General features: G+C 34.6%; 1 protein-coding gene across 3 annotated transcripts in view; it reads right to left on the reverse strand.

Annotated features, from left to right (window-relative positions):
- Positions 1 to 1173: 1173 nt before the first annotated feature.
- LOC136877271 (serine/arginine repetitive matrix protein 1) overlaps positions 1174 to 13180 on the reverse strand; it is a 371265-nt gene continuing 359258 nt past the window's right edge. For 2 of the 3 annotated variants that reach the window (XM_067151182.2, XM_067151181.2), the window contains 2 exons: positions 11791 to 11947; positions 1174 to 3031 (listed from right to left, as the gene is read on the reverse strand). In XM_067151182.2, coding sequence (XP_067007283.1) covers positions 2943 to 3031; positions 11791 to 11947 — 246 coding nt within the window. In that variant the 3' untranslated portion in view covers positions 1174 to 2942. Of the gene's footprint in view, positions 3541 to 11790; positions 11948 to 13180 lie in introns of all 3 variants that reach the window. The other variant, XM_067151183.2, reaches the window with a different exon arrangement.

Consider the following 13180-nt stretch of genomic DNA (forward strand, 5'->3'; position numbering starts at 1 on the left):
AAGAGGAGGAGAGAAAAGGGACAGGGTAGAGTGAGAGCAACTGATGCAATGATTGAGCACGATGGACGATGTTGCAAAACGCATCCATGACACTGTACAAACATCTCCAGAGATGCTACAATTTCTTATTGTTCATATGTACAAGCACCACGATAAGAACCTGAGAGGCAAATCGAGGCAGCCAACGGTTAAGCGCACAAAACAGACAGACTTGGATCTGCTACAGTAAAATAGTTTGGACATTTGATACCCAACGATCAAATAAAATTCTACGTTTGCAGAAAATGCTCTTTCACTGTCAACATTTGCCACTGGAAAGTACAGAAGCTGCAGAGATTTGAGGAAAAAACAGAGTGATGAATATAGTAATCTTCAAGCTTGTCCAATAACGTGCTATCCGCGCAGTCACTACCACCTTTTTCTCCAGCACAATCCTTTGCATACTTTTTTTAAGTGCTTGACATCCTTTTAAAAAGTAATGTATCAGAATTCCGTCCAGTTCCAGAATACCTTTAACCTTCTCCAGTAGACTGTTGTCAACTGTGTTGCCATGAACAGAAGAAAAGTAGAAAAACTTTGTAGTGGATCTGAACAGTTTACCTGCAGGGTCGTTCTTAAAACACGTGAGCTTGCAATAGTTTTTGTTGCCACTTGCAGGAAACTATTTTTGAGTATTTGGTGCCTATCGTTACTTAGAGTAACGAGAATATCTGTGATTACGTGCAAAAGTTGGCCCTTATTTTTAAATGAAGAAAATGGCATTTTCTATTTGTAGGTATCCATTTTGTGCATGTTCTCTATCATACAAATTATTCGTTGAAAATATCAAGAGGTAATTTTGCGATAATTTGTGGATATATATATCGCACATTATTAGGCCATTTTAATGGAACGATTTGGATTTTCAATGCATAAAATGACGTTTTTAACACATTTCGAGTTTACTGTAAATACCATAAATATCAAAATCCTAGTTATAAATTGTATAGAAGGGGAACAAGTATGTAAAAATCTATTCACTCAGAAAGCAGCACCTGAGCGGTTATCAGACTGCTTAGGTTGCAGGCAGCTATGCACAAAACACGTTGCTCAGACACAGTGTTTAATGTACACGAGGATCTTCTATTTGAAAAAAAAAAAAAAAAAACTCAGAAATATTAAACCAGTTCCAAATTATTTGTCATTTTAATAACTCAAAAGAACTTTATTGATAGGTACACTTCCTACAATGTCATACACAGGTCATTACAAACCAGGAACTACGTAACATTATGGAGGGGGCAAACTGCATACAGTTGAAAATATACATCTTTCAGGTCAACTAACGAGACCAGTTAATTTTACTTCTATCTTTCAAAAGGAGTATGCAATTATTCAACATGGAAAAGTGCCATGTAATAAAGATTGTGGTACAGGGCATCTGATTTCTCTTCTCATTAAATGCAGACTATTTACAGCAGTCTCTTAAAATCCTGTACTAAGAAATTGGGCTGACACTTCAAGAACATGTTCTAAAGCTAATAAGTACAAAAATCTAAAATACGCCTTTTAAGAAAATCTGTCAAATTTTACATTTCAAGGCAAATATATTTTCTTCTGAAGTAGAGTAATGCAAATTTAAATTCCTCAAATTTTTCTCAAAATACTCAAGAAATTATTTCCATCTGTAAGCAAATATCAGCCTTTATTCCTTAAGTCAGGAGACGAGTAAAATTCCAATAGGGTATTTGGACAACTGTACTACTCATATGCCATTCATACACATAAAAATCTCAGGTCCTAAGTAGATATTCCACAAGTTATTAAATTAACTTGTGAAATACCAATATTCAGAAACAATATACCTTGTTAAACAGGCAAATAAAAATACATATATGTGAACTGTATAGAAAGACAATAACAGAATAAACCACTCAATGAAGTTTTATGTCACTGTTGTTTGATTAGACAATATAATCAAATCAAACAATTAAGATAATAAGCATTCACGAAAATACCTTGATGCTAAACTGAACACAAATATTTTTGATATTTCCACAATAACATAACAATATAATTATATTTTTGCAAGATCATATATTACATTTAAGACTGCAATACAAAAAAAAAAAAAGAAAAAAAAAAAGGATAACACTGGAAGTAAACTATCCCTCGAAAGATAAGGTTCCGAGTGATCAAAGGTACATCAAGTTTGAAATTATATATATTTACATATGCAGTTATTTTGAAACACAACTATGGTATGTCTTTCCTAACCATGGTCAGACAGGAATTATATTAATAGTTATACAGTATATCATAACATAAACGTGCTACAGCAAGCTCTTTTTCTTAGGGAGAGGTTATATGAAACACTGCAGGGGCCTTTTTTATCTCACAACACACGAAACCATATCCTGTAAAACACACAATTCCTCTGCAGAATTAATGTGCACTTACTTATGGTACAAAGAAATCCACTTAGGAATTTAGGCAATAGCAATAAAGGAACACAAAATTTTAATAACTGCAACATTTAATCTTTTGAACAACTACCAATGACAACACGAAATTAGTAGCTTTTACATCCAATACAGGTAAGTGTATAGTACCAGTTAATGAAAGAACTATGTCATTGGTAAATAATATATTAAAACCAAGAGATGGAATTATTATGATATCTAATCTGGAGAAGATTACTCACACAGGAGCAAAATCTGCTTGACAATTTCCTTACAAAAAGCAGGGAATAATCCGATAATAATTGAACACCGAACAAACAAGAAATTCATAGCCTTTGTATCCAACATTTACAATATAGTTAAAACTATGAATGGCACACCAATTCAAGTTAAAGTTTTAATAAAGAAATAAAAATTGTTTGGCCATTCCAGTTAAAAAAAAAAAAACCACATTCTACCATTCTGTTAAATGGTTATGGCTTGTTTGTTACCATCTTGATGTTACTTGCTAAGCCCATTGTTGCCACCATCTGGTGCAGCGTTGTCAAACAGATCATGCTCCCAGTGGGGTGAACTCTGCTTAAATCCTCCTGTAACCAGACCCAAGCCATTACACCTCACTATGTTCGCCAGTTCGCCATACATTATCAAAGATATTCCCACTCAAATTTGCTTTCTCATAGAGATTTGAGGTCACTGGATCAATTAAACGTTCTCCTTTAATTGCTGAATTAGTTAACTTAAAATGAGATGAAAAAATTGTGAAATGCAATTTAGAAAGAACGCAACAGAAATGTACTGGAAATATATTTACACAATTACATAATTTACAACGTACATGAATGTTCATTCCTTAAAATTAAAAAAAAAAATGATGATCTGAAGAATAATTGAAATAAAAATGATGGGATAGGATAAAATCAGTGGCGCAAGAGTCCTGTCTTGAAATTCTAAGAAAGTCACCATACTTGACAATGAGCAACAGTGATGATTCATGGTAGCAAACACTAGTCCCTCAGTCCTTCGATACGTTTTAGTCTAACAGGATGGAGGGAAGAGGGCTTGCCTGTCTGTCATCAGTACATATTGTAAAATCCTCCTGGAACAATTGGAACAGGTAAGAGCTACAGTTTAGAAAAAGAGGCATATCATATAGAGTAGGCCAATACCAAGATAAATGCTGAAAACACTGAATAACAACTTTTGTATATTTTCCTGTCCAGTGGAAGTGAGATCTCACTGAAGCCCTGCACAAAACATCCAGTAAATTATATACGAAAAATCAACGGTAAAATAACAAAGTAATGCAATGTGGCCTGCAATCACTTGTAAAACCCTACCTAATTGCAAAATGCCTCAGATCTCACTGGATTTATTATTAACAAGTAAATTCATACAAAGAAAGTAACTAGAAGGTTTTTAAAGAATCTTATAAATCCCACTCAACTGATCAATAAGAAACAATGACTGGTTAAGAAAAAAAGAGAGAGAGGGAAGTTACAGCAATATCAAGGGCAAAACCCAACTCTAGGGGATCCCCCTTTTTTTAAGTTGCTTTACATAGTACTGACACAATTAGGTCTTATGGCGATGATGGTATAGGAGAGAGCTAGCAATGGGAAGGAAGTGGCCGTGGCTTTAATTAAGTTACAGCCCCCAGCATTTGCCTGGTGTGAAAATGGGAAACCACGAAAAACCATCTTCAGGGCTGCCGAGAGTGGGGTTTGAACCCACTATCTCCTGAATGCAAGCTCTCAACTTTTCCTCCAAGAAATTAGTGTTCAGAACATACAATTAAAAACCAATCAGTAAAAAGTATTTTTTAAACATTTCTAAATAAATTAAAATCCCTTCTTTCTCTCTCATTCATATAGGGTAAATTTCTTTCAATAAAATACAGACTTCATACCAGCAATGAGTAATATTTCAGTTGCCACATTCATAAATTTAATTGTGAAATTACCCAGGATGCTTATTTTATAACTGAAATTACAAATTGTGAAATTACTCAGGATGCTTATTTTATAACTGAAATTACATTTCACCAAAACATAAGTTGATGATTAAGCATCTTTCAAAGGCATAAGCCAGAAAAGAGCTAAAAAATAAAAGATCAATTTATGATCACCATAAAATTCCAAAGATGTACCTATTTCCATATAAGCAGCAATAAACTAACCTGGGATTTAAAATTTATGTTGGGTCTGTATATTTCTTCAATTTTATTCACAAAAGATCTTGACAATATGATGCATGGCAATATTGTTAGAAAATATATTTCAGACCTTACTAAAACCTGTCACTAACAAGGGTCCAACACTGATAAGCTTCATAGAGCCATGAGATAATGCAAAACCAGTAAGAAAATCAGTGAAATTTCATGAGTAAAATTAATATGTACATAAATTGGAGTCGAATTCCTCATCATGCCTGATAAACTGAATGTGCAAAGAAAAGGGGCACTGACAAGACAATTAATGTTAATCTATCCAATTGTCCTGCAACAAAATTCTGAGCAAACAGATAGTTTATAAGAGCATTGGTCCCGAACAGGATCAAAAGTAAAATACCCGAGTTTTGTAAGATTTAACAATGCTACTGGAACCCTCAAATAATATTAACTGTATTAGGAATATTATGCACAAGTTGTACTTCAGCTATCATTTTCAACATCACCTTGGCAGTGGCCAATCTTCATGGTTGATATTCATATACAGCATAATTATAGGCCTGCTTCCTTCAATGGCACACTTAATCAAGACTCAAATTGCACTGAAAAAAAGAAAAGAGAAAAAAAGAAGCCACTACTCTTTTAATGCACGGACCTAAGAACCAATACACATATGGCAACACCATTTCTTCATGAACTAAACACTTGAAGGCACACTTGATTTGACTGGCATTTTCTTCCTTTCACTACAAGCATTGTCTCACCCTCATATCCAAGTCACATCATCAGAGCCATACACATATTTACACACACCCCACACAAATATCAGAAGATATAATCAGAAGAGAGGAAGATTCTTATGTCCACAAATTCATAGCAATTATCAAAATGTGGAGAAATGAATTCAAGCTTGCTCTTCAGCTACTGTGCTGTATTATGAGGTTCTCAGAATACGCATGGTGTCATGTCGATACATATGTTTTAGAATTAAATTTACTATAAAAGTACTCATATGCATATTCTTTGATGAATTCAGTACACTTATATACAGGTTCAATGTCCATAGCATAGGCTACACTAAGTCCAGTTTTGATCCATGCTAAGATACGGCCTCTTAGCAATAACAACATACATGTGAAATTACTGCACACTATTGAATCCATTAAGTAACAAAAAGATATTCTTACCATATTCTCACTATATATTTTGTATGCAAAAAGGTTTGTTTAATAATTTGTATGGGACAGCAATATACTGCAGCTCCAGCGGTGGCATAAACAGGATGGAGGCAACCTTGCCGCTCAGGGGCAAGATGGCTCATTCCATGTTCAAAATATCTCTTGACCTTGACCACACCCAGTGTCCTGTGCGCAGTATCTCAAGAAACAGCGACATAGCAAAACTGCTGCAAGATTGCGTGCTCATCGTATAAGAGAAGTGCAGACTGGCAAACAAAAATGCAATAGAAGCAGTTAACCACATGCTACAAGTAATCCACCTGAGGCACGTGCGCTGGCGATGGAAATGCTGGCTTGAAGTGATCCGCTCTCTTGTCATATATTTTTTTTAAAAGCTCTTGCTTACCACAAATACGAGAGCTTGACTGGGTTCTCACAAAGTTGTGTAAAAAGAAATACAGTAAAATAGTAAAAATTAGAGGCACAGCCAGGTGGGACAATATAAAGTAGCAAGCAAACAGGCTGCACCGCTGAAGGTCGCGAGGATTGGGGATGCATACAGCCTAAAGTAGGTATAAAAAGGCTGAAAGGAAGGTGGTGTTGAGTATACAGTTGTGTACAGTTGCACTTAAGATTTTCTAACAAGTTCGCCAAGTGTTCCAAGTTCAAAATCTGCAGGCACTGCTATTAATAATAATAATAATAATAATAATAATAATAATAATAATAATAATAATAATAATAATAATAATAATAATAATAATAAATCGTATGGCCTGAGCTACGGAGTGCAAGCATTTTAATTTGAATGTGAATTTAAAATAACGAGAAGTGAAGACAAAAATCAGCAATGACTTTTGGAATAAAGAGAAATACACTGGTTAAATGAAGGCTTGCTTTTTGAGTATCTTCACTAGCACAAGACAATACAGATAGCATCACTCAGAGATAAATATACTTGAAGGCTTGTTACTCTGAATTGATAAAGAGTATTACAGAAAACAAATTTAAAATTAAAATCTCGAACCAAAATGCTTTTCCCTATCTATTATTCACAAAGGATACTCCTATAAAAACCTTCCATGAATACCACATGAATGTCAGCATAGTCATAAGGAAAGGGGTTGTATCTTTTCGACACCTGACAGTCTCACGCTACACACCTGGCTAATGTTTACTAACCAAACCTTCGTACGCAATTTCCACACTCGCTTACTTTTACTTTAAAGAGATAAGGTCAATATAATGGCTAATTAAGCATCAACCTTCAATGTTACTAAGGTAGGAAAGACATTAAATAACACAGTAATGGATGCAGGAACAATTCAGTTGCAGCTAATATATATATCGATTGTACTCTTACAATGAAATAAGTTTATATGGTGGTTCAGTGATCACCCTCTAGCAAATGGGGAGGAGGGGGCAGGGGTGTATAAAGCTTGCAAATACAGAATCATGAAAGCAAAAGTTAAGGATAATTGTTTGGAGAGCGAAATATATATTAAAAAATCCTAAGCAGATGTCAAAGCAGGTCGAGATACCTTCACTCCGATCCCACCCTCATTCAGTTAGTTAATTAGTGTGCGTGTCGAGTTTATCTACAATCAGGTCTGGTACTATTGCCACTTTCAAAATCTCTACAATACGCTGTAATTTTATTTGTAAAATACGCATTTTGCAAACACAAAGATGGTAAACACAGACATTTTCTAAAAATCAGGAAAGTATCATCTTTAAAGTAATCTCAAAAAGTAGAAAATTTAGACCCTACCTGTTCCATCACGTGAAGGAATGTGGCATATATGAAGATAAAATACCATAATTTTAATATCAACCCACAACACACTCGGTACCTTTACAGAAATATAAATTTCATTCCTTAATCCTGGCATTCATTTTGTTACAACAGTAACAATTTAATAAAGAATTATATCAACTTCACGACTGTTTTGAATGGTAAATAAGTTAGTTCAAAGCACTATCAATTGTTATTAGTGAACAAATGAAAGTGCACCAGCAGAGCAATTTATTTACCGTCAGATTAACCGTTTGTTAATATTCATTCATACAGAAATTAACTGGAAGTGAATTGTCAATTCTTAGTTCCAAGTTCACTGCAGTTTGAATACTAATCCCATCAAGTTTCAGAGAAGAAAATGGAACAGTAATTACGGTATGAAGTACAGTAAGACCTCTTTAATTAGAAATCCACTGATTCTAAGTAACATCCAATAAGTCCTCAGGATGCAAGATACATTTCTAAATGTAATTTTAATTGCTTAATTTTATATATGAAATTATGGCACTGTTCCTGTAGTGAGAATTGGGGCTTTTAAATTCAAAATCATCGAACTACAATTTTCTTGCATAATAATAGCAATAATGACCCTTCTCACCATCTATTGCTGATGTGAATTGTTTGACTCACATCTCAAGCGGGTTTATTTATTTCCCAGTCAATACCATGCTGTAATAGGCTGCTTCAGCCTTTACAGTCTTTTTATTGTGTTGTTTCAAAGTAACTTGCGACTGAAATTCATGTACACTTATTCTACATGAGATCTACAGAAATTAAAATAGTGAAAAGCGAGTGTACACTGATTTGTTGATCTGTTCAAACTTTAAAAGGAAATAAACTATGAGTGAAGATACTGTGTAAGATATAAGTTCTATGTTGGCTTAATTTTTTCTTTCATTTTCTTTGTGCTAACAATGGCTAAAAGATAGTGAAAAACTAAAAATTATAAGAGAAATAGGTAAGGGACAAAAGAACAAAACAGACATCTTGAAGGAATTTGGCATTCTACTTGCAAAACTTTTGGTGTATTTAAAACATTGGGCGAATATCAGATCACAAGCTGTGGAGGGATAAAATATGGACGAATACGGATAAAGAAATGAGAATTTGATATACCAGGCATTTGGATTTGGAAGACAAACTGTTTAGGCATGTCTGAAATAGCAACTTTCTGTTTGATGACAGTTTTAAAAGCTATAACAAATGAGTTGGCTTTCATGCTAGGGCAGGAATTCCAGTATAGGAATGAATGATTGCAGAAATTTAAACAGCGGCATAACATAACACAGCAAGCTATGTGTGGACAAGTGGAATCTGTTAATATAGCAGACACTGAGCGATGGTCACAAAATACAGTGCATATTGTGAATTCATATGCAGCGAAGGACGCTATAGGATTACTGCCCTACTGTAATGCAATTCTGATGGAAGTAAAAAATGTATTCCACTCGTGGTAGGAAAATTTAAAAACCTGCAGGATTTTAAATGCATTTTACTCACATTTACAGGGCATCATAAAATGCCTGGATGAAAGGCAAATTATCTGAAGACCGGCCAATTTGTTTCAAAAGGGAAATGGTCTGCTAAAACAAAGATTATTCCCATGTCAGACCAGTATGCTGCACATAAGCACAACATGCACCTTTTGTTTCTTCCTGCAAAAACAACCAGCCGTCTCCAGCCTCTTGACCAAGGAATCATTTCTGTTTTAAATGCAAGTATGGGAAATCTCAGTTGCAGTTCCTTTTGTGAGAAATCTCAAGAAATATTCCATCAACAAAAATAAGAAAATTAAATATTATGGATGCTATTCACAGAATTGCTGTTGGATCAGAAACTGTTTAGTAAAATGTGGACTTGGCTCCAGAAACGCCCCAGATGCGAGTGTATGTAAAACTGATTATTACAAAGAGTACAAGCATCTGAAAGAAACATACGTGGTTGAACTATATTTACCAGCGTTTGTCAAAGTGGAAAAGTTCAAACCGGCATAAGCTGGAGAGTCAAGAATGGAAAACAGGTTCTGACCAATCTGAGGATCAGCTGATGACTATTCTTATACCATCTGTATTCATGCTCATCGTTTTGTCTTTTCCTTTCTCCTCACCCTTTCATTATTCCTGTCTGTCTATATATGACTTAATGGCAGAAGTTAATGTTGCAGAAAATGAAGCAGACAGAATGGAGTGCTGGATTCTGTTATCAGAGCTAGTGACGATAATACAGTAAATAAAGCAATGAACCACATTCAGAAGTTTGTAGAAAGTGTTTACAGGAAGAAAATGACACAACCTCTCATTAGTAACCTTTTCATAAGTCAGCAGGTCTGGCTGATTCAGTTTGCATATTGCTTGCCATGATTAAACCTACAAATATGTTTTTAATTGTGCTTTTCCAGTTTTATTTATTTAATTGATCACTGTGAATTTTTCTCATTACTTGGGTGAAATACTAGGAATTTATACAGCCTTTTCATAGTTGTGTTAAGTATCCTGTTTTAACGTTAAACAGCTGTAAGCTGCTGATAGTGCCAGACTCTATGTGGTACAAGAAATTTGAACTGTGCTAAGCTGATTGATGAAAACATGTTTCAATATACATCAGATTATTCACAACTTCAACCACCCAACGCAACTATTGTAAATGCACTAAAGATGGAAATCACAGGAGTCTACACGGTGTTCTGATTTCAATCTCACATAAAAGGTTACAAATTTAACTTCAGTTGTTGCCACTTTTGACCCTTTCACCAGACTGAGTTATGATAACTCTTATACACATGTGGGTGATGTACGATAATGTAAACTTTACCTAAGCTTTTTATTGCATTTATTTGTTACTGATCATGTTGTGAAAATGGTGTTATTTACACTGCGTAATGAAGCTGTTTTATTTCCTATTTTTAACAGTGTCCTGTTGTTTGTTATAGGGTTAAAATAATTTTCTTATATTATGCAATTAGCATGAGAACATTGGAGAGTGATGGTTAATTCAAAATCATGTAATCTAAGTATAATTGATGAGTCCCAAGCACTTTGAATTAACATGGTTTACCTGTATAGCATGTACTGTACATTTATATTTAGTATGCAAGTATTTAATATCATATTGACTCACATATTGTCCGTTGAAGCCAATGTAATAACCTAATCTGTATTATGTTTCATATGATCGACTTGCTTCTTTAGGCTGGGCAGGGAGAGGAAGGATACTGAGTAGTAGTAACAACTCTGTGGCCATTGATTTCTCTGGTTCTAATTCTGATGTGTTGTACTGTAACTCAAAGTACAACAGGGTTGAACAAAAAATGTAACAAGAGATCCAATAATGAATTCACATATATGAAATGTCAGTTGTACATGGAAGTCTAGTGCCTTCATATTGAAGATATCTGTGCCAGTTTAATCAAATGAAAATTATAGATAGAAATTGAGAAAATATAAAGAGTAACAGAAAAGAAAAAGCGAAAGAAAGAGTACCTTCTGCAGAAAAAAAAAAAAAAAAAAAAAAGCACAGCATCCCCTTCAAAAGTAAAAATTCCTAAGTATTAAATATTGATGGCTAAAAATTAAGAAATATACTGTGCTGTGAAATGCATACATTTTTAATTATTGTAACATCTTTGTGTAATATTAACAATGTTTTGAGTTGTAGTGCTTTTTACACAGTATTAATTTGGAAAAATGAGAAGCAGGACTAACACATAATAATAGAATGACTGGAAGAATTTAAAAGAAAGAGTGTATAGATTTCCAAATTTATGAGTGAGGGGATATATGATAACAGATTTTCCTTAATTTACACAACACGTTGCTGAAACTGTCTTAACTGTAAAAGAACTAAGAATTTTTGACCTTTAATGAAACTCTCTAAAGTAAATAGATATTTGTGTACTTAATTTTAAAAATTAAAAACATAATGAGAAACTACTCTTCTTAACTAAACACAACACCACTGAAAATAAAAGGTACACAAGTATTTAATTACATGACTAAATAAAAATGTAATACAAAATCCACCCTGAACTGCTCAAAATGTTGCAACTTGGATCGAGGATTAGACAGATACATGGTTTTAGTGCTCATGAATCAATATGAGAACCAACACTCATGCTGCTTGTTCACCGCCGAATCAATGGCTCATGCATAAACTTGTTTCCTCGATAGCTGTCTTCACGGGATTCTGGCTCTGGAGAGGACTTACGTGGAGAGTATCCGCCACGTCGTCCTGCACCACGCATAAAGCCTCGGGGTGGTCCAGCACCACGGAATGGGCGACCACGCATTACTCCTCGACCTCGCATTACTCCACGAGGACCCATCATACCTCGACCACGTGGATTAGGCATGCGGTTGTCATGCTGAAGCAAAAAATTAACAGAACACATCTCAAACAATTGATATAGCAAAGCTCCCTACTCAACACGAATAATAATTTTATCATCATCAAATAAATTAAAAGAAATTATGATCAAATCAAATCAAAATCTCTTTATTTGCAAATGAGGTGTCTACCTCGGTAGCAAATGGTACACTAAAATACATTGTTGTCAAGCACTAAAGTTTAAATTAACAAGAGAAGAAGAAAATTTTTCTAGAATACAATAATATACAATTTACGCTAACAATTTTTTCTATTAGACAAACAGATCATCCTTAATAAATTTATATTGTTTACAAAATTCTACTTATATCTCCTATACTTACAAACATAGTCAACTAATATACAGTATGTGGAATTACTTCAAATAATACTATGCAACTGGTATAAGATTTACATTGCATTTATTTACTTTTTTTGTTACCAATTTTTGGACCTAAGTAGCATAATGACCTGCTGCGTCTTAACCAGAGCCCCTTTTGCCACCACTTTTCAGAGTTCCTGAAGGGCCTTCACAGTTACCGTAGTGGTCCCAGGGCCCTAAGTCCCCACTGTACTTCACCCCTACAGGCAGTCCCCTACTTTGGCTGTCCAAACTCCGTGGACCAGGGGATGGAATTAATTTTTTCACACACATTTTTTATTTACAATAGCCTGCACTGGTCGAATGCCCTCTAACATTTCATTTATTCTCCCTGTTGCTGTTTATTCTCTTCCTGAATATCTGTACAGATTTTGGAAAAGGATCAAACACTACACCTGGTAAACTGTTCCACTCCTTCACGCCCTTCCCAATGAAGGATAATTTACCCCAATCGCTTCTACTAAAATTCCTTCTAATTTTATACTTGTGGTCAGTTCTGCCGATATAATTATTTTCCAACTGAAGCCTCTCACGGATTTCTCCCCATGCTTCTTCTCTTGTATAGGCTCTATATAATCCTACAAGTCATCTTCCTTCTCTTACTTAAAGTTTTCCACCCAAGTTCCTCTAACATTTCTGATACACTACTGTTTCTCCTGAAATCCCCTGTTACAAATCTTGCTGCTTTCCTCTGCACACTATCTATTTCTTTTATTAGGTATTCCTGGTGAGGATCCCAAACACTGTTTGCACATTCCAATAATGGATGAACTTAAGTAACATTTTTCTTTTAATTCTTTGTTGCATCGTTTAAGTAGCCTCATTATGACATGTAACGATCTGCATGCT

This window comes from Anabrus simplex, chromosome 7, assembly GCF_040414725.1.
Source record: "Anabrus simplex isolate iqAnaSimp1 chromosome 7, ASM4041472v1, whole genome shotgun sequence".
In the NCBI taxonomy this organism is placed as follows: Eukaryota; Metazoa; Arthropoda; class Insecta; order Orthoptera; family Tettigoniidae; genus Anabrus; species Anabrus simplex.